The sequence below is a fragment of the Coturnix japonica genome, chromosome 2 (genome assembly GCF_001577835.2).
Source record: "Coturnix japonica isolate 7356 chromosome 2, Coturnix japonica 2.1, whole genome shotgun sequence".
In the NCBI taxonomy this organism is placed as follows: Eukaryota; Metazoa; Chordata; class Aves; order Galliformes; family Phasianidae; genus Coturnix; species Coturnix japonica.
In genome coordinates this window covers 18,160,606-18,185,123 of record NC_029517.1, presented here as the reverse complement: position 1 = coordinate 18,185,123, position 24,518 = coordinate 18,160,606, and the positions used below count along the sequence as shown (strand labels likewise).

At 38.7% G+C, this 24,518-nt stretch overlaps 1 protein-coding gene across 1 annotated transcript in view; it reads right to left on the bottom strand.

The window, feature by feature from the left end:
• Positions 1–24,518, bottom strand: part of CUBN (cubilin) — a 124,735-nt gene that overhangs the window by 14,508 nt on the left and 85,709 nt on the right. The window contains exons 48-59 of the mRNA XM_015853475.2: positions 22,861–23,042; positions 21,736–21,907; positions 20,690–20,896; positions 18,256–18,405; positions 17,271–17,392; positions 16,012–16,237; positions 13,715–13,902; positions 11,336–11,492; positions 9,848–9,997; positions 3,692–3,892; positions 2,119–2,248; positions 1,016–1,233 (exon numbers count right to left, since the gene is read on the bottom strand). Coding sequence (XP_015708961.1) covers positions 1,016–1,233; positions 2,119–2,248; positions 3,692–3,892; positions 9,848–9,997; positions 11,336–11,492; positions 13,715–13,902; positions 16,012–16,237; positions 17,271–17,392; positions 18,256–18,405; positions 20,690–20,896; positions 21,736–21,907; positions 22,861–23,042 — 2,103 coding nt within the window. The remainder of the gene's footprint in view (positions 1–1,015; positions 1,234–2,118; positions 2,249–3,691; positions 3,893–9,847; positions 9,998–11,335; positions 11,493–13,714; positions 13,903–16,011; positions 16,238–17,270; positions 17,393–18,255; positions 18,406–20,689; positions 20,897–21,735; positions 21,908–22,860; positions 23,043–24,518) is intronic.

Sequence of the window (24,518 nt, the reverse complement as noted above, 5' to 3'; positions counted from 1 at the left end):
TTCTTATCTGTACATACTTTCTCAGACTGTATGAAATGAGAAAGTCGCTGGCTAGGGGCTGGGAGGGGATTCAATGACTCAGCAGAAGACTATGTTTGTCCTGCCACAAAGGCCTTTCATTATGAACTGTCCAAGAGCCAGCTTTCTAAACCAGACAATTACTTCTTTCTAATCACAAACACATTGAGTTAATTACACAAGAACCTAGAAGTGATGAAATGACATCAATTTACTTGTAATAATCATTCGTTGCTTATCATCCTTAAGCAATTCAGATGTTTTAAGAAGGTAAAAAAAAATCCTTTTAAAAATAGACCTCTGAGCTTAAACATTTTTATAGGGAATTAATCAACCACAACAGAATCACAGAATATCAGGGGACCTCAAGAGATTATTGAGCCCAACCCCCCCTGCTAATGCAGGTACCCTATAATAGGTCACACAGGTAGGCATCCAGCCTTTGACTCATGTCCACCAAAACATTCAACATCCAGTGCCTCCTCATTATGATCTCATTCATGTGGGGGTCAGCTATTAATCCACCAAGTCAGCTGAGATAAGCACAGTGGTGTGTGGGGGAAACCCTAATTTTAACTGATCGTAACAGTTTTGTTGTTAAAAATGTATGAGGTGAACTGCAAGGAAATAGAAAGAACAAATAGTTTTAGGGCACCATCAACCTTTCAACACTGAAAAATGAGAGTGGTCAGGCACTGCCAGATTTGCAGACTTTGGGTGTTGCTAAACCTTTTCTCACTCAAGAAATGCTTGTGCCTTCAAAGAGACAGGAAAAGGTTAACAAAGAGTAAAAGGAATCAGTTCAGAAACAGGGATGGAATGTGGAATCCTATAATCTTAGTATTGCTTAGTTAATTCAATTTTGACAAGCTTAAAAACATTTTTCTGCTTCCAGTACCATTCAGCGTTTAGATGAGTGAGACCATAAACAGCTCCTCACCAAAGGAAGTCATTTACCTGCAGATTGCTGGGGGTCTGAGTCTGACAACATCCTTACCTAAAGTCTCCATGAATGATGCTTTCCATCCTCTGTCTGATCCAGAGAAGTCCGTATTAAATACCAGGAACAACTGGTTACTGGAGCTTTTAATATTTGGAGGCAGTTCTGATCCACAGAATTTCCCAAGGAGAGGAGCATTGGTGTCTGAGCCATCGTATACAGCCACGTAATCTTTGTAGCAGGAGGGAGATACTTCAAGCTGGAAGGCGTTGAATCTATAAAATACACTTGGAGCATTAGATAGGACATTTTCATTTCTAATCCTGTTCTGTGTGTTTTTAGGGCTCGAGGAAAAGCACAAGTAATAGCAATAACCAAAGCCAGACTTAAACAGATACCACAAGGTATCAAAATAGAAAAAAGCAAGCAGAGTGATTAACTGCATGGCAAAACACCTCCAAATAAATAGTGACCCTCACCCACTGGGTCCGTTGTAATACAAGCACACTTCAGCTTTCTGTGAAGAAGCAGATCTCCCCTGTGCAAACGTGCCCTCTCTCACTCTGCAAATTGCTTACCCTGCAATTTCATTGAGTGTGTGAGGGACACGTGAAGTGAAGGCTGATTGCCTGGGTCTGCCACTTAGCTGGGAAATTACCTCCTAATGCACAGTCAGCATATACCTGACAGAAGAATGTACCTATCTTACAATTTTTTAACGTCAACAATTTGTGGCAACCCTATGTCCATTCTAGGCAGGACAGCACACACTCAGGAGTAGACTCTTTTGGATGTCTTTACTTAGGCAAAAAGGGGGGCACTGGCCTCCTAATAGAACTGAATTTTTCTTACATCAACTCGCAGCAGGTTTGTAACTCCCAAAGGCTGACAGAATGTAACTACGTGAGCTGTATTGTTACAATTTCTTTGTCCTCTTGTCAGCCAAAGTGAGAAGCTACAATTATGGTGATGTTCTGCATATCAGCTACAGAGAAAGGTGTGAGGGATTCTGATAAAAGGTGACTTCAGTAGCCACTTCTCATTTTAGTTTTCCCCTTAGAAGTGGAAAGACAGAGGGAAAATTGCCAATGATTACTGTTTTTAATTGAAATCAGACACCACCCATCACCTTAATGACAAGTTGAACTGCAATTACGTACTTGAGGGCCACTACTTTTCCACTTCCAACTGTGATGTAGTACGAACAGTTCATGTTGTTGTGATAATCAAGAACTGAATGGGCTGGACTGCTGATAACTCCAACAGTGCCGTTGAAAGTGCCACCACAAGCTGTAGGGGAAACAGAAAGGAGAGATCAACGTCTGAATCCAGCTGGCTCCCAAATCTCATAGTTCCAGGTGTCACTATCCCTGGAGACTGTTCCTGCCTTGTCTGTGCTGGGGCTTACAGCGGAGAGGGATGGCTGCAGCTCAGAGCACATGGAACTGTAGCTGGGAGTGGAGGGCACTGCTTGGCTGCTCAGGGGCTCACACCATGGATGCTAATGAGGCCAGGATGTGGGCTAATGTTTGTTCCCAGCTTCAGTGCTCGGGGGAACAAAAACTGTTATAAAACCAATTCTAATCTCCATTGTTAGCTTCAGCCTTTATTTTATAATCTTAACTCTGAGAGAAAAAAAGCTTCTGTGTTGATGAATAGCTCAAAGCCACACACACACATACAGTTCTTCATGTTTCAAAGGACATGCCTTTGCCCAGGCCACCACTTTCTCAAAGGCAGCCCCTTGCAGGACTGATGAATGCAGTCCTCAGCTGCACACGCCTGGCATCCTGGCACACTGGCTGATAAAGGACAGCCACCAGGAGGATAAAGAATCAGTATTATTCCACACTAGTGGGGAGAAGCCTTTTTCTTTTTCTTTTTCTTTTCCTTTTTTTTTTTTTTTTTTTTTTTTTTTGTTTCCAGCAAACAATACAACTAGAGGGAAGAGGAATGTTAATTGCTAGAATCTGCTTTGTATACAGCAACATGCTTATAAGGCTGCAGTCATATTTCTGAAATGCCAGGAGTCACAAGTCAGATAGCAGCAATTAACTTGAGTGCGTTATGAAGGCCTTTTCCATGAATAACTGCACACTGTCATCTTTCAGTGCCATTCTCTCTTTCTTAGCTGTATCAGGCCATTCATTTTCTACAGCGTATTTAACCTAATGCTTCTTGTTGAGGCTTTAGACATGAGAAATACATTAGGGGAAATACCAAAGCTAAGAGCTCATCCTTTTCTTTGCAGTTAGAAAATGAAATAACCTTCAAAAATCAAACTCGAGTCTCTGGAAATTAAACCTACAAAATATTACAATTGGTTTTGAAAATAAATTTAATCATCTCTTGTGATATTTATATTCCTACAGATCTAAATACTAAACTAGTTGAAAAATTCTTTATCTAATACCCATTTCGTCTTTAATAAAAAAGGAGATCACATGTGAAAGAGAAAAAGGTTTGGTGACAAACTTTCTTACATAAGAAAAATATATCTAGACCCTGACTTCTATTTATATTGATAACTGGCACTGCAAGATGATCATCAACTGGCGCACACAGCTGGTTCCATTTAACAATCCTTTTCTGGCTCCTGCACTGTATGAGGTAGTTATAGTAAAAACCTGCCTCCTGTATGTAAAAGACTGGATGATGGTATTTCCAAAGTGGGGCACAGCATTTTCTACACTGAACCATCATCCAGCCTAAGAACGGGAAGTGGCAACTTACCAATTGTTCTGTATCTTGCCTGGAACCCAAAGCCTGTGATGTGCGAGTCGGTGTACAAGTTGAGTAGCATAGGTCCAAAGACACTGATAGGCTCAGGGACCTCACTTCCACAGAGCGTGATGACAGGGTGTGCGGTAACCCTGGTGCCCCTGAAGATGCTGACTCCATCATAAAGACAGATTCTGCTCAAGAGCATTGGAGCTACATGGACATACAACACAAAATTATTAGCATATTTTCCTTGAGATTTATTGATCTCCAAGTACATAGATCTTGCACAGGAGAAGAATTACATTTTTTATTACTTTCCATTCCAAGATCTAATTTTCTTGCTGAGAAAGTGGATGTCAATTTTTAAAGTGCAGAAAAACTAAAGGACAAAAGGGCAAAGAGACCTCATATATATAAAACATCAGATTGGTCTCATCCAGCACATCATATCATCTGGACAATGCTCCAAACCCTTTTAGTTCTTGGGAGTTCCCACAGGAACATCCCCAAAGACAACTAAGCTGTGTAAGGTCTGTGAGTCTGGGGAGGAACCTGCCAAGCACCAGTCACTCACTGGGAGCTCAGGGTCACATCACCACCTCTCTGTTGTGTTGGGAGCCATGGGCATGGACAGGAGCTGGTGGTACCCAAGGATTATGGGAGCTATGGTGTGATCTGGAGAAGCCGGGTTTCATGGGAGCAAAGAGAGAGCCACATGGGTTATGTAAGGAAGCTGGATTAGTGTCGTTAGTGAGAAGCACAGAGTGTCTACTGAAAATAAAAGTCCATCAGTTAGTAAGTTTATACAACAGCAGGGTGCTTTATTACTTTTTTTCTTCATTGTCTATGGGAATAATAGAAGCTGTTGTATCACACGCTTACTGAAGTTGTGATATTTTGTGATCCATTAGCAGCAGTGGGAAAGATAGTTTAATTCAATCAGAACTTAACTAAATTTAACAGGAGATGCTGGGCCTACTTTTGCAGAGGAGTGATTCCTGCAGATTGTCCAGCCAAAACACACTGCTTCCTAGTGTTGTGGAAAACAGGATGGCTTGTATTGAACAGGATGACAAACAGGAATGGAGGGATCAGGGATCATTCTGATTCACACAAATGACAGAGAGAGCAGCATGGTATGTTTTAGATCCTCTCTGGAGATTTAATTCTAAAATCTCTTCTGCTCTCAATGAAGATGATGTATTCTAATGTGCTTTATAGTTATGCCAGAAGTGAAATATGGCACTAGTCTGACAGATAAGAGCAACTAAGGTGGAAAAAACTAGCTGCATCACATAACTGATTACATCATTAAATACAAGGTAAAAACATTCTTCATATCCTACTCTATTATTAAAAGGTTTGATAATGTGATATAATTTTTAAAAATTATGATTTTTAAATACGAAGAAATAGAATAAAATGAGACAACTGCAATCTAAGAACGGAAAACTTTGAGAAAGCAACTCAGACCTTCTGAAAACACTTTGCAGAAGGTAATGAAGGATAAATGTTATTTCAGCAAAGCAAAGGTCTACAACATCCATCACAAGTTGCTTTATTGTTTCTGAACTGGAAAGACTAAGATGGTTGACACAGGGCTCAGGGCAAAAGGCTGGATTTCAGAACTTGAATTGGCCAATATCACTTAAGATCTATGACTCCTGGTAGTATTGATAATTATTTAATCTCTATCTCATTTTCTTTATTTGCTTATTCACATTTTTTTCTTAATTTCTCACTATGCTGAAATGCTTTATTCAGTAAATAATCCTCAACCTCAGGTTCCTCTGTCCTATCTCTTCATGTCATACTTCCAGCCTCTAAACATATCCAGCACATCATCAGCAATTCTTAAGTTCATTTCCTCTAATTCTATCCTAGATCTTTTCTAGAGCAATTTCTGTCCTCCACAGCACTACAATGGAACTGTTTTCATGAGTCTCCAGAGATCTTTTCTTAGCCAGATGTCAGACCCACATCCTCTTTCAGATGACAGGCACTTTTCACATACCCAGCTCTGCTCTTCTTCATAAAAGCTTTCCTGCTAAGAGCCTTTGCTCATCCTTCTGGCATGACTGTATTCCACTCTTCTAATACATCTGCAAGAATTCAATAAAACATCTCCTCTACCATTGTCCTGTCTTTATCTCCACATTAACTTTGTATAATTACATTTCCAAGGGCAGATGCAACTACTGTTTCTATGCTGATGACTACATAGATCTACTTCCCTCCTCCAGGCCTCTTTCTGCTCAGGCTAAAATCTTATTTCTGTCTCTGAACAAAATCATTGAGTAGGAGAGCTTTTTCCCCCCTAGTCTTCCCTCACATCCTCCTTCTGGACCTGCCCTAATAAGGTCTGTGTCAGTGATTTGGATCTCTCTTGGTTACTTGTTTAGTTATTTAAATAAATAAATGTAAGTTACTTTCCTAGTTATTATCTTTAAGACATACTTTTCTAGTTATTATCTTTAAGACACACTTGTTCCTGTCCTGCATAGCTCTAACTCTCACCAAGAAATAGTAATTTTCAGTCATAGTTACTGTACATTTGTTTACTGGCCTTGACAGAATTTCTTCCAAATACTGCTGCAAGGATCAGTTACTTGGTATGATGTGAATATGTTCCCTTCTCTAAATTTCTGCTCGTACTTGCCTTAGAGGCCTTTTGTTGACAACCTCTCCTCTATTTGTCATCTCTTGGTACAACACAGCACTGATAGATGCTGGTTTCCAAAGGTCAGATGATAAACGATTCAGCTGTCCTTACATTTTGAAATATAGCTCTGTGTTCTCTCTATTTAGCAGGAATTTATCAGTAAAAACCTCAGACCAGTGTCACTGTACTCCATAAAATAATCTATTTGATGGGATACCAGCACAAAAACCTTGACTGTGTGTAGGCCCCTACTATTTTTTTTTAAATCACTGATAGCAATGTCTTCTTCCAATCTTTCTGACTACAGTCACAAGTTCTGCTTCATTTTACACTGAGACAGGATACCCCTCCTTTGTTTAATATCCACAAAGTTTAAAATAATGAGGTCTTGAATAACAACCGTAGCACCTGGGATTTATGGTAGCGCAAGAACTATTGTAATGCTAATACTATTTAATGATGTAGGAGAAACATTACGCAGGTATATACTTCAGTGCAATATGTTAACTTAACCAGATACTTAGCACAAGATACTATTTGGAAAGCAAGGAATTACAAGTCTTTTTAATATACCCTCTTTCAAAATAATCTATTGCAAAATGTCTGGTAACAACTGAGGAAGCAGATAGAGAAGACTGCAATGAAGCTGTAACCCATTCTCAGACTGCAAAATTACAGCTTTTTACAGTGTTAAAAAAAAGGGAGGGGAATAATAGGTTATTAAAGCATTTTTCATGTTGACATGGTAACAACAGAATGCAGTTGTATTGTGAAGACAGAGTATAAATATGACAGAATTCTAAAAGCAGGAGGCCCACATCCATTTCTTCTAATTTTCCAACACTTGGAACTCATATCGGATGTTTTAACAGAAGAGAACAACAGCCATTTAATAATTCACTATTTGTACTGAAGCTGAATTTGTAGGGAAGATCATCTGAATAAAGATGATGAACAGTAGAAGGATGTGATTAATTATTTCCTAGACACAAGAAAATATAGATAAGATTTGATGGCTAATTCTAATACATGAGGTTTGAGTAGACTTTTGATTCAAGGATTAAGGACAGATTTAGGATTACTATCACTGTTGCATTTTCAGGCTGCAAGGAAATCAGAGAGTCAAATTCATTTCAAAGGGTTAATCTTGCTTACGTTTTGATGAATAAATCTTAAATGTGTGAGCTACTCTCTACAGCTGCCTATAATAGTCAATGGGTTAAGAGAAGCATTCAGAAGGGAATTCAGTTCACCTGTACAGCATATTTGTCCTTGAGTTCGAAGCATCATTTCTTGCACTTCACTACAGGAGATAAGTCTAGGTGATAAATCTAAACTAGATGCCTATTTTCAAAATATCAAGGTTAGAAAGAAATATATCTCCTGCCTACCAAAAGTAGGCAATTTAGATTATATTTTGACAAATCACATCAGCAAATGCAGTTTTCTCCAGTTCTCTTATATTCTGAGTTGTTACTCGCTACATTTAGTACTTAATATATATTTAAGTACATGTATGTCATATTCATTAGGTTCCTGTCTTAGTATCGCTGCTGTAGGTTAGCGGCCTCATTTACAGTAATTCTATTTAAACAGAACAGGCCTCTCATTTTAACTGAAAACATAGCCACTATACAGCAGAAATCTGTGACTAACCCATGAAGTTATTTAATGTGTCACTGCACTATGGCCAATTGCTTCCTGCCTTCTAATTGTCTGAAACAGTATCTCAACCAGTTAAGTCAGTGAGATACGTATGCCTTACAGGCATTACTTTAGATACTCCATTTCATTACTAAATGACCATGAAAAAAAAACAACACAAGAAAAACAAATTGGATTTCTTATTAGAGGTCAAATAGGTAATAAATTATAGCAATTGGAAATGGAACTAAACTTTAATAACCCAATACAGAATATCTGTGCTAGCACAGCAGCAATTTTAAAGGCCACACTCAGCAAAAAACTCAGCAGGTGCAGTGATTCCATATGTACAGAATAACTGGAAATGGTTTTAACAAGCACTGCTAAATATTGTCCTGCCTTCGTGAAAGAACTGAGGGAGTTCACGCTGAAAACCCTGAGGCGTGTGCTAAACAGATTCAGTGGGTCTGCTGTATACATATTCACTTCTGCATGATAGTTTGCAAGACGGCGGCTTCAATGTTCTTTCCCATTAAACCCACACAATTTCTCTTTGATAAAAGATTCTGAAGAAGATTAATAAGCAACACATAATGACACTGGAAAGTGTCATACTTCCTCTGTTACAACCAGCTGCCCTTTAGCTCATAACCAAAGTTCTTTCCTTTCATGGACTTTTATTTTATGTGGCCTAAGTAAGCATACAACAATAGAAGGTCAAATTGCTAATTGCTCCACAAGAAATAGAGTATCTTTAGTACTTTTTATGTCCAAGCCATTTTCAAGCCCCTGCCATGAGCAGAGCTGCCACCCACCAGCTCAGGCTCCCCAGGGACCCATCCCAAGCTTTGATGGAGCACACAGAACTTCTCTGGGCAGCAGCGACAAGTGCCTCATCACTGAGTAAAGAATTTCCTCCTAACATTTAACCCAAATCTCCCCTCTTTTAATTAAGAACCATCCCCCCTTGCCCTGTCACTATCTGCCAATGTAAAAAGTCAGTCTTCCTTTTGCTTATAAGCTCCCTGTATGTGCTGAAAGATTGCAGTGAGGTCCCTCCTGAAGTTTTGAATTAGCTTTGAATTAAAAACAATTTGAAAACTTAAAAATAAAATTAAATAAACTTATTTCTTAACTCTGTGGTTTGGTCTGGAGAAAAAAATATGCACCTCAGTTCAGTAACAAATTACACAAAATTTTCTCTGCCATCTGAATAGTTTGGACATACTCCATATTTTCATGACATTTCCATCCATGAAAACCCATTCCTATCAAAGTTTGGAAAGTCTGACCACTCACACCAGTAAGGACAGATATTATATCCATTATTTCTTGTCTAAATGGTACCAGACATGAAAAATCTCAAGAGGGACTTTTGTTCATGGTCAAGTATAGGGTAAAAACTTCTACAGCATTTCAGTTACTGCAGTCTTTCACTTAATTTCACTTTTAGATGTTCTTACATCCTTGTATAAGATTCAGGTGTATTTATATAAAATTTATCATTTAGGAAGACAGAAACAGTGGAAAGCAAAACAGCTGGACAAAGATCAACAAGACGATAAATTGAGTGGTAAAAAAAAAAGACAGGAACGAACATGCAAATTGTCCACGGTCCCTCGTGCTCCAACCACCTGGCAAATTCCCAGCTTCAGTGTTGTGAAATACACCTGAGCTCTATCTTCACCCTTCTTCAATGACACAAAACTGAAACCATGCAAACTCTCTCTGTAAATGTTCATCTATAAATAGTTTTCAGAATGGAAATTAAGCCATCAACCCTTTTCCATGGTAAAGGACTTGGATGTTTTCAAGTAAGAAGTTACACTTACATGCGCACATAACAAAGAATTAATTACCTTCTAAGTGGAACGTCTCAAACTCTAGGATTACCAGTGACTGCGGCCCCTGATCTATGATATAACTGCAGTTCAAGTTGTTGTCATACTGACTAGGGTAGTTAGGAGAGATAATGCGACCTGCAGGACTGGTAAAATTTATTCCACATCCTGCAAACAGAAACAAATAAGGCATGGTTAAACTCTGGGTGATAATATCATTTCAGTCTTTCAGAAGCAAAACCAATAACATATAGAAAGACCTCATCTCTCCTTAAGAGGCTGATCAGAAAGCCAGGGAGTCATATAGACCATGATGGGAAAAGGTCTTACACAAGCACACAGAAGTGTTTTGGGGAAACAGGACCTTCCTGCCTTCCATAGTTTATTGGCAGTTTGTGGATAAGACCAGGTTGCAGCCCTCCCATTCAGTGACCATAACACAGCACTGCTGCTCTTAAGGGCACAGAACTTGCACATTTCAAAGTCCCTTTGTACAAACAAGTTTGGCTGAATTGGCTGGGGTGGCTACTGGGACACATCAGCAATGTAGCTTCTTTTGAAACTGCCTGTGTTAGTCCAAGTGTTTGCATTTGTGCTTTGTTTCTGACAGACAAGGGGATCCAGCCTGCAGTAGGGCCAGCTCGGGGTGGTTTGCAGGCAACAGAGGTTTGCTGCTCAGAACTTCTCAAGCACACAGAACTGTTCATTTTCAGTCTGATCAAAACAATTTTGGAATATCACTAGGGGTTTCTCTTTATTTTAAGCTTGTAGCTTTGTTTTATTAAGTTTTATTACTATTATCATCACTATTTATATTAAGCCTTTAGGTACAGGCTTAAAAAAAAAGAACAGTGTGCAGTAAAATGCTGGTATAAGATTAGAAACAGGCTTGTGAAGTCTCATTTTCTCCATTAAGAGGCTGCACTTCCCTATTAGTTGATACTGACAACATTAGCTCAGACACTGCAAAAAGAAAAGCCATTTCATTTCAGAATTATTTATGCTTCAATAGTGTCTTCTTTCAAGCACTTAATTTATCACTTTTCTAATCTGAATCCAGCAAAAGGAAAGTGGTTCCCTCTGGCAGCGTCCTACAAACAAAGCCGCAAACAACTGATGGTGATTGAGTGCTACCTTCTACACTTCCAGTGAGTTTGGCCCCCAGGAAACACATGTGCTGAGGAAAAAAACAAACTGAGAGGTCCACACAAGAACTGTCACTTTAACTACGTGAACTGCGAATATAACAAAGCAAAGCAAAAGCCAGCACAGATTTTGAGAAGTCATCTCTTCTGAGAACAGCTTATGTGAATGGCATGGGCCATTGGTGATGCTCCAAAACTGGAGCATACAGTGCTCCCATTGCATTTAGTAAGGGAGTTCTCGTGTTCAAAAGCCGCGTAGTAGCTTCCACACATCATTGGACTGAGGCCGGCCCTGATACACACACATAAACTAATCCAAAGTGGAAGTTTAGAGCAGCCATCTGGCTTAAATGCCACTTACTGCTTGTGAAAGATGCAGAGAAACCTTTCCCAGGAGCATCCTGAGACTGAAAAACTGTTGTTATGATATTGTTTGGAGCGATAACAGGGTCAGGAGCTGAAGTTCCACATCCTGTAGCTAACAAAGCTGCTTCTTCTTCATGATTTCCTTGCCATACCTGACAAGACCAAAATAGAAATAGTTCAGTGTTTTTGCAGTCCATGTAGCAGGAATTACATATACAACTGTTCTTCCCATGGACTTAAGGTAGGATTCATCCCACACTAAAACTTAGATGTCTACATTGGAGCTAAACATATTCATTCACTTTACAGTCAGCAAGTACAAAAAGACTTAACCAAGGAGTCAGTCACAGAAAAATTTGGGTTCAAGGCACTTCTGAAGGCATCTGAGGTCATCTGCTCCAACCCTTTACAAAGAGCACAGCAAATGTAGTTCAGGCCCCGAAAACTGGAGAAAAACATTTTATGCACATCACCTACCACTGCTTTGTCTTGGCTAACTTACCTCCATATACTCCATCAGTGTGAATATCAGTATACACAATGAATTATTAAATGCAAAAAATACGTTATTCATAATAAAATTCAACAAAAACCTAGGGGTTAATTTAGTAGCACTAATCTGGAAAATCTGGATTCTTAATATCCAGCCTTGATAATCAAAAATTCTTCCAGTTTTTGCTATGTTGCATTCTCTTGTTCAATGACTAGTATTAAATGACAGTCAAAATTAATATCATTCACAAAAGTATAATAACAAAAAACATTCCTTTTCTAAAATACTACTTTAATTGTATCATTAGCTAATTTGAGTTTGATCAAACCATGCATTCAAGAATCATGTGCACGTTTAAAGAGTCATATAAGTGAAACCTCCATCATATAAATATTTGAACATGTACTTGAGGTTCACACTTTAGGCACTGAATTTCAGCACACAAATAAAATGAAACATAGGAATAAATATTTTAAGTGTCTTAGTGTTTCAATCATTTCTTGAATCAAGATGTTATATGGCAAACACTCCTATAAGAAAAAAAAAGCAACAAGGATTTACTGTAATAATATATGTATTTACCAGTTTTTGATTGTATTGTAAACCAAAAACATATGATAAATAAATAATCAATCAGTTTTTAATTAACGTATTTGAAATAAATCAGAGTGGATATAGAACAGCCATATAAAATTGTGATTTGTCTAAGAAATCACGTTAGAAAGGGTTAGCCAAGGGTTAGTCTGTAAGTGTAGGTATATGAATAACCTCATTCATCTGGCCAGGTGTTTGAGGCAATGGATGCTCAAAGGATTAATATAAATAAACCATGGTCAGTCCAAGATTTTGCATAGTCACTATTGATTTTGGATTCCTTCTTTTTGGCTTCTCAGCCTAGAATGAACATGAGAAACTTACATCTGCTCAGCATTTCTTTATATCCAGACACGTAACTCAAATAACTCAAGGCGAACATCACCAAATTGTTCAGGTTTTTCACTTAGGAGAATATCGCCAATTGATGTTTTTTCCCATGTAATTTGGAACAGTTTAGAAATACAAATTTAAAGCACCTTTACTAAGTAATATTAAGCTTTTTATATTAGTTAAAATGTATTATATTACATTAATCAATCAGTGGCTAAATAAATTTTTCCACAGCTTTCAGAAATGAGTGCAAGTAAAGCTTCTAAGTTACTAGATGCAAATCTAAGCTGTAATCTAAGATGTAAAGCTGTTCAGGACTTCCTACATGTTGTCAAATAACATTTGACCTTTATTGCAAGTGGGAGTTGTACTGCTGCAGAGAAAATGTGCACAAAAACACTGAACATATGCCAAATGCCTGAGAAAAAAAAGTGACACTGTGAAAAATTCAAGGCATGTCCAGTCCATTCTATTGCTCTGAAAACAAGTGGCTGTTGACTACCTACCTATGAAAGATAAGAATGCTATCTTTGTAGTCTAAAATAAGAAAAAATAATGATTAGTGTGGTTTGAATGGCTCACAAGTTTTGTAGAAGCGTTGTGTCACACTGCTGTTTGTAACTCATTGGAATAATTCAAAAGGTCTTTGCATTTCCCAAAATTTTCTCATTATTTCCTGGTTCTGAAGCCATGTGTACTTTGCTCATATCTGTCATTTCGGCAGCAGTATTGAAGGGAAGGGGACACTTCTGGAGGTGGAGCCTCAAGTGCTGCTGAAATTAGAAATAGACAGTTCTCAAAATGTATGGGAAATAGACTGTATTGGCACAAGGTCTCCACCTTAAATTTCCCTGTTTTTTTTTTGTCCTGACATCTTAACCACAACGTGACTGTAAAACAAAACTCTGGAATCGTGACTTCTTAAAGTGCTGGTCTGCTGAGAAATCATTTTACCTTCACAAAGCTGCTCTGGCAGCTTCCATCATTAGATGGGATCTGGAAGTTATTGTGGAAGATCATCTCCAGGTGTTTGCTTTCATGCGTAATGATGGTCCACACGCATCTGGTGTTCATGGGAAAGTTTTGAGGCCAATGAGGAGATCTGATCATACCACTATCTGAATGAATGATCCCACCACATCCTAGAGAAATGAGAAACAAGTGAGAGAAATGTTAAAATATTTCCTGTTCGTGCTGCCTGAAATCTTTGAATGTCTGCTTGCTGTTGTGGCTGCAAGGCTGAGAGAGGAGAAGCCCCAGTGCCCATCCAAACGCATCTCTTCCTTCATTTCTCCTCTCCCTCTCTTCATTTCCCTTCTCCTCCCAGGAGCAGCAGGGAGGTAACTTCCCTCAAGAAGCTATCCCTTGTGTTTGGCTTTATTTTCTACACAAGGTTTCTCTCCTTGCCATTTTGTATCCTTTTGCTCTGGCTCATCCAAGTGCCCCTAACAATGAGAAATGAATATTGCTTACATAAAGAGTAAACATCAGAAATAAATTAATAAGGAATTTCTCCCAAGATTTGCACAAGTTCCCTCCTGCACACCAAGGCATGCATGTAGTGACTGAGAGCCATTCAGAGAAGTTCTCTGGGGAAAAAAAAAAACACTCAATCTATGCTGATTCCTTATTTTTCTTATCCCATATTACACAAATATTCCAGTTCCCCATGTGAATCTACTCAGGTTATATCCATTCACCCAGGGCAAAATAGTGACGTCTCCTCCAGCCCAGGCAGCTCTGTGCATCTCTGTAGGATTAGGGAGAGGGCTAAAAAACATGCCTTTAGAAATTGTTAACAGATTCGTTTATAAAAGGAAATAGCTGGCCATGGCTCTGCTGCATCTCATGCTCTTATACATAATAACCTGGGTTAAAGTGAAACATACTTGTGGATACTCTGCCAAGAATAATTTACTAGGGCTAAGTGTACAGTATAAGGAACCCATTATTATTATTTCATAGATCATGTATGAAGGATGAAGAGCAAAAAAATAGAAGTTTTATAACAGTCCTATTTTTCCACAATTAACAATGTATATATTAGATTTCAAAAGAAGATTTTAGTATTATTTTATCTGTGTTAGATAGTGGCAATTGTGTTTGGGATAGGAATATGAAGGCATGTTTTGCTCACACATCCAGAATGCAAACCTAAAGTTTCTTAGCGGATGAATGAGAAGAAAATTGAGGAAAGGTAAGAAAGTCTCTAAAAGAAAAAAGAAATCTTCACAGAGAGAATACTGAATATGCACATAGCACTTGTATGCTGGTGTCTATTGTATCAGTGAAGGCTGGCCTTCCTTGTGCATGAAATCCCAGTGACAACACTGAAAAGTGTCAAAATCTGCTTAGACAGTGTATTCTTACACAAGCACAAACTATTGGTACACGTAAGAAAGTACTCCCTTTATCAGGCAGTCACTAATATTCAACTCAGGCATATTAACTGCCTGTGTGGACCATTACATCATTAACTGATGGAAAGCTAGTCAGCAGCAGCCAGGATTGCAGCTGAAGGTGATGGTGGAGAAAGCACTGTATGCTCTGTGCTGAGGCAAGAAGATGCACTGAATTCTTCCCTGCCACCAATCGTCATATCTAGACTTGCAGTTAGTCACCGCCTGAAGGACAGCGTGCAGATGGTGAATCACCTTCACTATTTTTTATATCCAAAGAGATTATATTTTCAACAGATAGCTTCAAGAGGGGGAAGTTAGCTTCTTAAAATGTACCGATTTAGTCATGCATGCACACCACCCTCAAAAGAGTACCAACATCTCCATTAAAGTTAGAAGTTTTAAGGCTGCTGAGCCATAAGTGCTCTTTAAGAATTTCTGTCTGCTCCTATTTTGAAACTGATCTCTTTTCCAGTTTTAAATGCTTAAAACAAATCAAACTGTGAAACAAATAACGTTTGAGAAACAAACGTTTCACAGTTGCTGACAAAAGATACCACTGCTGGAAGGATAATGAGCATGGGAGCAATTAACAGGCATCAAGAAATTGCCAGTAGGAGGCTTAAAAAGTACATCTTTCCAAAATTGATTTTATTGTGTGAGATTAATAAACACTTGCTTAATACTATTTTAATACTAGCTTCTCTCAGGAATGCTGAAGATGTTGACATATTTTGTTCTGTAACACAAATGTAATTAAAGAATCATGTTTCATTTTGCACTTGAAAAGCTCTGGGTAGATATGATATATTGCAGTGCTAGACCAAGAAAAAACAGTAATTTTTCTCTTACCTAGAGATTCTGCTGTCCATGTTGCGTAAAACCCACCTCCTTGAATTGAGTGGTCAGAGTTAAAGATAACCAGTAGCTTGTTGGAGCCTGACTGAATGATCCCAGGGGATATGTTTCCACAGTACCTTCCTATGACAGGAGACCCAGGAGAGCCACCATTCAGGATAGTAACAGAGTCCCACTTACAAAGTGAATGATTTTCAACATGGAAGGCTGTAAAATTGAGCTGCAACAGACAAAAGCGAACTTCAGAACCTAGCACTGGCGGAGAGTTAAGCAACTCCAGTCAGGTCCTGTAGCCATCCAAGCACAACAGTTCTGGGGTATGCTCTGAACCTGACTTCCCCATCATGCTTTCCTACAAGTTTTCCTTGGACTCTCAGTGCTATAAGTAACAGCAGATACTTATCATGAAAACTGAAAGAGAAACATACGAGTTCAAAACAAGGAATATTTGGATTCAGTCATACATTTGAAATTAAATATATCCTTCAGAACTGTCTCAAATATGTACAAATACTGAACTGCTCTTTGGCTCTCAAAGCTTCTGATTATGGGAGTATAAGTAGCTATTTAAGCTGAAAGATAAGGCTTTTTTTTTCTCCTATTACTTTGAATCAAAACACTTAGCAGTTGCTAAAAATAATGCTAGTTGCTACTAAATCTGAGAGAAACAGTTGCACGGTTGGTTCCTATGGGTCTGAACTCATTGCGTAATAAACTAGTCTGGGAAGGCAGCTACTGCTGTTGTCTCCCTCCCTCACTGATAACTATTTGCCCTTGGGTTGATATGCACAGGAAGGATTTCCAGTTTAAAGGTATAGGTTGTCGCTCTAGCAGATTCCTGATTTGTTGACATTGCAATACTGAGGTACGCTACTGACTGCCTGGCCAATAAGGGCTGTGTTTTTTCCTTTACCACTTCCAGAATTAGAATCTTTGTGATGAAAAGGTTTAGCAAATACATAGAAATTCATTCTGTAACTGTTTACCCTGTATTCATTTCTAAAAGAGCTTTGCCTGAGGCAAAGACCAAATACAAAACATAGCTTAAATTTTTCAAGTTTGGTACCAGCAACTGAAACTGGTGGCATATAATAGAAAAGGTTTGTCTGCCTTCACTGAGTAGGGGGCTACTCTGTCCTTTGAAATTTAAGATTAGTTCTGCTTTAAACAAATTTGTGGATTAAACAGAGCTTTTGCATTCTACTACAATATTCCCATAAATGAGCAAACACAGTCATGGCATTATTACTCACAGTGATGGTTTCACCTTCAGGGGCTTCCAATAGCCAGGAGCAGTGATTCAGGTTGCCATATGGCTCTGGATAGTTAGGACTCGAGATAAACCCCCTTTCATCTGATTGTATACCACCACAGGCTGTAGAAAAAAAAGTAACATTTCAATACACTGAACACTATAAGCAAGTGACTGGAATATTATTCAGCCTGAAGTAGTACTAAACTATAATTAGACTGATACAGGTGATTTTGGATGACACATGCATGGGTGAATAATTTACTGGGAAATCCCAACTTTTAAAACCTTTGTCATTGAATTACTGAGTAAACAGATTAATGACCTTGAGAGTTCACACTTATTCTGACACTTAGTGTAGCTCTGCAAAACCTTTGGCAATTAACACTTACAGCTGTCTTTTCTGCCTTATCTTCCATTTGTTTATCTCAGTCTCCTGGGCAAACTGGTGCCATTCTTGGGCCAGCACAATCAAAACAAAAAGTTGTCTATGTGACTAGATAACCCCCAAGGCTAAATTCAGCTGTGATAGAAAGAATAGTTGGGCTGGGCCATAAATGGCAAAGTGGTGTAATTTGCACTGAAATGGCTCTAAATTGATTTCAAAATGAGTGCAAAGGTTCAAGCAGCAGAGCACATCTCAGCCATGCTAGCAGTCTGGAGGCCTATTTGAAGTGAGTCAAACTTGGCTGGTATTACCTGCTATATCCCTATTCCCAAGAGCAGACAGCTGCTCTGGGTGTTGCAGTGCATTGCAAAAACTCAAATGTGGTTCAGGGAATGGGAACAAAGAAGCAGAAAATAAATCTGAAAGCTAATTGCTAGCATATGTTTGCTTCAGATGGATATAAATAGCTGCAGAAGCTGCAGAACTTCTGAGGATCTCACTGGGAGCTGATCCCATGGTATGAGAATTCTCAGTATCACAAAATGAACGCCAACATTTTCCTTAGTCAGCAAAGGCAATAGTCTATCAACTCATTTACCTTCAAATACGTAATGGCCCAAGAATCCTTTATCTTCTGTGTTTTCATCACTTACAAAGTGCATCCAAACCCGGGGTGCAGCTATCACAAGTGGCACTGATGGTGCAGCCTGACCACAGAGTCTGGCTATTAGCTCTCCATCAGCATCCCCTGAGCAAAGAAAATAAAGAAATACACTTTCTGAATCCTAAAACAGGTACAGAAACATAAAGGAGTACATAAGAAAAGCATGTATTTTATTTGTTTTTGACTAGAAAACAAAGTATATGTTACAACAGTTTAATCGGATTATTTGTTATAAGTATACTTAGCGTTCTGCGGTTCATTGACAGGATCTAAATTTCTTCGACCATGTTCTCTTCAAAGCTGCATTAATTATTCTTTTAATATCTTGAGCTCCTTTGCTCTCCCTGATATCCTGTAAACTTTTGTTTAATAGGACTCATCAGGCCTGAAAATTCAGCAACAGGTCTACAGAAGTTTTGGGTCAGAGTAAAGGGAAGAGATGGCCCAAGGACATTATTGCATGGAAGGCTATTGAGCCTCTGTGCTCATGGCATCCACCATTAAAGTCAACAGGGATTTTGAGTTTTCTTCAGTGTAAGGATATGGTCCAAGAGCAAGCTATTACTGCTGTGTTAACTGTGCAAAACTCTTCTCCATATACTGTTCTGTGTATAGCAAAAAAAGAAAAGATGTCAGCTCGTATTCCAGAATAGTGGTAGAAGAGTCCATTCTTGTTTATAACTGATATATGTCCAGGAGAAGGAAAATAAGTACAATAGTGTTCCTCACAACAGCCTGGTAATGCTATTCTTAAGTCTGCTTTTCTAATATCAGCAGTGTGTTGGTCTTAAAACTGTCTATTCAAAAGCATCTCCTAGCTCCATGCAGAATGGCAGGCTGTTCTTGCAAAGTCAAGAAAGCAGAAAGGAGAAATAATGGGCATTCTTCAATGCTCAAGAATGGTTATTCCAGATAACATGGCTGAGTAGCTTCATCCTTCTGTTACATCCAGTGACACAGCCCACTGTTGGAAATGACTGAAAGCCCAAGGATGAAAGATGACATATAATGTTATTTAAAAAGACAACTACACAGACTAAGTTCTATTTTCTTTTTCTTTTCTTTTTTTTTTTTTCCTCTTTTCTCCATACAGTATCACTAACTGTGTAGTATGGGTAACTCAAAATAATTTTATACATCTCAGCTTCATTAGGTTCTCTGGATGACTTCTTGCTGAACTGGATTATCCAGAAATTCATATCTACTGCATTGGGAGGCTGAAAGAGCATCTACATAAGTTTACCAATAGTCTGCACCTTCTGCTTTTCACGGCTTATTAAAAGTTACTTGTCAGCATGCAGAGCAGAATTAGGGCAGTTTCCCAATTGAGTGCTCTTGGGAAACTGAAGATCCACTAGTATGGCAATATGCATTGCTATTTAGATGACAAAACTTATAGTGCAAAAAGAGACTGACTTCTTTTTCTTCTTTCTTTTGTTTGTACTTCTTGGAGGTCTGTGGTTTGCAATAAAGCAGGGCTAGTGAAAACTGATGAGTAATTGATCAGAAACATTTTGTTACATATTTTTCAGAGTTTTCTTTTTATTATGTCCCAGTTCTAGTGCATATGCGGGAAGGAATTGTTAGGCTTTGCAGCAATGCATGCTTTGGCTCTGCACATGACAAACTGATGCAATGCAACCAAGTGATCTCATTCAAATTAATGCATATGAGCATGTAACAGATTCCCGCTCTCAGACCCCAACCTTTCAGAAACAATTTCCTGGTAAATTAGAACCTGCTCTCACTGGGACTTACAGATTCATCCTTTTGGTGAAGAAGACAGCTGGAGCTTTCATACTACATTTAGCATTAGCTGAGTGATTTCCACATGACATTTCCAATTGCTTTTTATTGTGGGTAGCTAAACATGCCCAAAGATGCAGAGATATTACTGGTGCAATAACCTTGTTACTATTCTTTTTTCAAAATGCTTTAATCGGTATTTTGTGATGAAGTATCCCAGGAAATACTAATTTGCTTTTGGAAAATCACCTTATAGTTTACAAAACTGAAGTATGTGGCCTAGAGCCTATAAATAATTAAAGGATTCTTTAACCCACTTCTGCTGTCCCTGGAGATATCTTAAGAGCAAGGAGAGAATGGGCTATGGACAAAATGATTTTTTTAATGACTTCTCTCTGACTGCATTTTCTGTCCTGAAAGAGTGACGAGACCCATGCATCCATTGCACTAGCACTGAAATCCCCACTGCTGGGCTGAAAGACAAGATGGGAGGCACGCATATGAACACTCTTTCAAATCGACAGTCAGTCTCTGCAAATACATGAACAAGATTCAGCACAAACATAGCTGCACAACCAGAATCTTGATAAGCTTAACCCATTCTCTTTCTGAACATACCAACCTATGCGTAACTCTAAGTAGTCGTACTGGCAGTCCTGATGATGTTCCAAGTGGAAATCCTCAAAAGAGATATATATGGAAGTGTTGTAGTGGGAGGGATTTTCAATGGTCCATTCACAGTTCAGTTTACTTGTGTAATTCTTAACACCATCATAACCAGGAGAAGAGAAATTCCCACCTCTATTTCCCATCAGAGTTCCACCACAAACTGCAGAAACAAAACAATTTATTTTAAAACTGTAGTGATTCTTGTACAAACAGAACACATATCCCTGTGCATAATTCCCTGTACAAGAGGATTCTTACCTTGGAAGTTATTTGCAAATCTATAAAAAACATGTAAAAAGTGAAGAAATAATAACTGTTACTCACAGCACAAAAGCATTTCAACAGCACTATCAACACAACAAGCATTTGTGAAAAAATCTCATTACAGTTCCAACTCAGTTCTGCTCAGTTCCTAACCATTCCTAAATTCTAAATTCAAGAGAAGATTTTTCTGGAATATACCCCAATAGCAGCATGCCCATGCTAGAGTAGGATGCATATGTGGGGGAAGAATCAAGTTTGAAACACTTAAGGCCCTAGTAGTAAAGGTCTGCCAGTCATGTCCCTGGAGGCTACGCTTACGAAAGTAGGCTAGCAGAACTCTTTCATAAGCTACAGGAAATTAATTACCCCCACGAGTAATAAGGAAACACTTGAATTATTCAAGTAATCTACAGCAGTATGCCTTTTAGATTTCTTCGCGGAATAGGCCCACTTTAGATCATCTCTAACATCGGACTAAATACAAAACAATAAATCAGTAGTGAGTAAGGACTGTGATCCAGCAGAGGTTGTTCTTTTGATTCAAAGTCCATAACTCCAAGAGATCCCCCCAATTTTTCCAAGTCCTTTCAACTAATTAAATGATGATATACACCCATCCAGAGATTTAAGGGAGAGAAAAAGGTATCAGAGATCTGTTAGCTGCTCCAGTCATTTTTACCATGCACCAGCAATTTAGTTATGAAATGAATCATTTAATTCAAACACACAATTTACCTGCATCTTCACTGGATGTGTATGAGACACTGAAGCCTCTGGTTGCATGGGACATATCTGTTACCAAAACAACTTTCATAGTGTTTCCAGAGGATTTCACTTCAGTGCCTGGGTTTACCTCACCACACAGCTTGACCAGACGGGGAGAGTTCTGTCTGAGGCCGTTGTAAACCTGTTGGGTCAAAATAACTCTTCTGAGGTAGGTTCTTATGAGCATCTATGGTTAAGCTGTGTTTGGACTTGATGATCTTTGAGGTCTTTTCCAACCTGAGTAATTCTACGATTCTATGATCTCCTGTACTATACAACAGTGCTTCACCTCTTTAATGCAAAGTTTCTTGATGTCTCTCACAGCAGATTAGCTCCCAGATCTACTCAAAACCTCAGAACAAATTTCCACTGACTTGAACAGATGAGGCTTTGAAGTAAAACACTAAAAATACCTTGCTTACTTTGTCAAAACTCAAACAAAACAAACACAAACTGTTCCCAAAATTTGAACAGTTTGTTTAGGAAAGAAAACAGTATTTCAGGTAAATATTTAGAGCTTCAGTCTAAAGCTACTGATCACGACCATTTCGTTGCAAATGATCACATTTGAATTCTTTTTAAAACTCCCTCACATTTGTACATGAGCTAGATTCTGATAATGGTAAATCTAAATCCTGTACGGCTAACCTGAACAAATGAGAAACTGAGTACAATAAATCGGTGGAGCTCAGGGTACAGGTAACGTAGGGGACTCTGCCTTGCTGGGAGGGAAAGGCTAGGGATGAGATAGATGCTGACAGAGAGTGATGCGGCCATGTCAGGGGCTGCATGGTGAGAACCCTGCAGATTGTGCTGCAAACCTACCTGGGTGTCCATAAGAGCCTAGAGGAGCTGGCAGTACCTCTACCCACTGTTAAATTAATGATGTTGAAGCCTGCTTCTTAAAGTCCTCCCCTCTGCCTGGCTCATGAATTCCAGAATGTTCATTCTTTAAAATTAGCAGATGTGACCAAGCAGAGCTAACTTTCATTTATCTGTTTCTTCTGGATAAAACTGTGATTTGTCTTAAAACCAGATGTAGACATAACTGACCTTTCAGCTGTATTACGTTCTGTATTCACACACAGTACTCACAGCCACATAATCTGATGAGCACCTCCAGTGTTCTTCAGTTTTCATATCATTAATGGTTAGGATGACACGTCGGCCTTCTTCCACTGTGATCCTCCATTCACATACTCGATTGTGTGGGTATAGGTTGGGATAGTTCGGTGAAGTAAACATTCCAACAGGGGCAGAAAAATCGCCACCGCATTCTGAAATACCCAGATATCAGGACATTGTTTACAGAGTTAATAGAGAAACAAATAAATAAATAAAAAGTTCCCATCAATAATGCAAGAAAAGGATCCTGAAAGCTTGATTTATTGTTCCTGCTCTGTTTATACATTTGTCTAAAAGCTGAGTTCCTCGGTTCCTATTCATCCATAAAAGCAGTTGAATGTTAATAGGCCATAGTAGCTCTAATTATTAACACATCCTTCTCCAAAGGGTTTATGTCAGACTTCAGAAGCCTGAGTGACCCTCGGGCTTTATTGCAACGCAGTACAATCCTCTTAATGTGGCTGTATTGAGATATTACTGCCTTTCAGATGACTAGGCAGGGCCTTAGTGTAATGATGGAAGGATGTGTTTTTCCTCTGCTTGTTAACAGAGGTAGAGAAAAAGCCACGAAGGACCTTAAGCAATACTTTCTCAGTACAGTTATTTTGTTTGTTCCCATCTTTGCTATGAATATAAAATTGTACTCTGATGAAAGAATATTAAAAGTCTTGGGTATGCGCATTTTTCTTCTGTGACTAATGGTGTGAGCTTGCCAGGCTATACTTGGTTTTCTCTTCAAATACAGAGACATAGTTTAATGGAGTACATTGGGAGAGTTAGTCTCTTTCTTCATTCTCACAGACTCCTATAGAATAGAATAGTCTAATCTCTGTAACCACCTGCATTTAATTTTTGCTAACACAGTTTCTCTTCTGCATAACAGGATCCTGGGAGTGAAATAATATTCCTTTGGATTCTGTTTCTTACTCTGTTATTTTATTGCAGAAGCAAAGATGAAGGATAAGGAAGCTTTCAGATGAAGCTATAATGAATTGAAAAGGGTCGGCAGGAGACTGCAAATAATTTCTTCAAAAGTCATCAGGTTTTTGTCTTATTTTTCACTTTAAGGGTTACTGAATATTGGAATAGGTTGTCCAAACAAGTTTTGGAGTGTCTGCCTAAAGGACATTCAAAACTCAACTGGCCACGTTCTTGGTCAGCCTGCTCTATCTGATCCTGCTTGAGTGACTGGACACTCCTTACAACCTCAATGCCTCTGCAGTTTTGTGATGCTGATATCATGAATCATCACTGATGTTAAGACAGGAAAGATCTTTTCCTTAGAAAGGCAAAATTTCTAAGGAGAGCAATCTGGTATGCTAAACTGTGTTATGAGAGCATACTTCTGCAAGGTGGTGATTCATTTGTAATGGAAGGTTCTACACAATCAGCTCCTTTTCTTCCTCCTTTCCCAAATTAACTAATTTTAAGAACAAATAAATTATACCCTTTAAAGTGAGAAAACAAAACAAAGCATTACCTCCAAACTACTGGCCTTAGGGAGATCTAAGAATATCACTCACCTTAAAAGAAGGAAAAGAATAACATAAAGGAATAACATATAATTCCTTTACCTTCCTCCTCATCAAGAGAAGGATATGGCAGGGCATCCCTGCAGTGATTGCTGC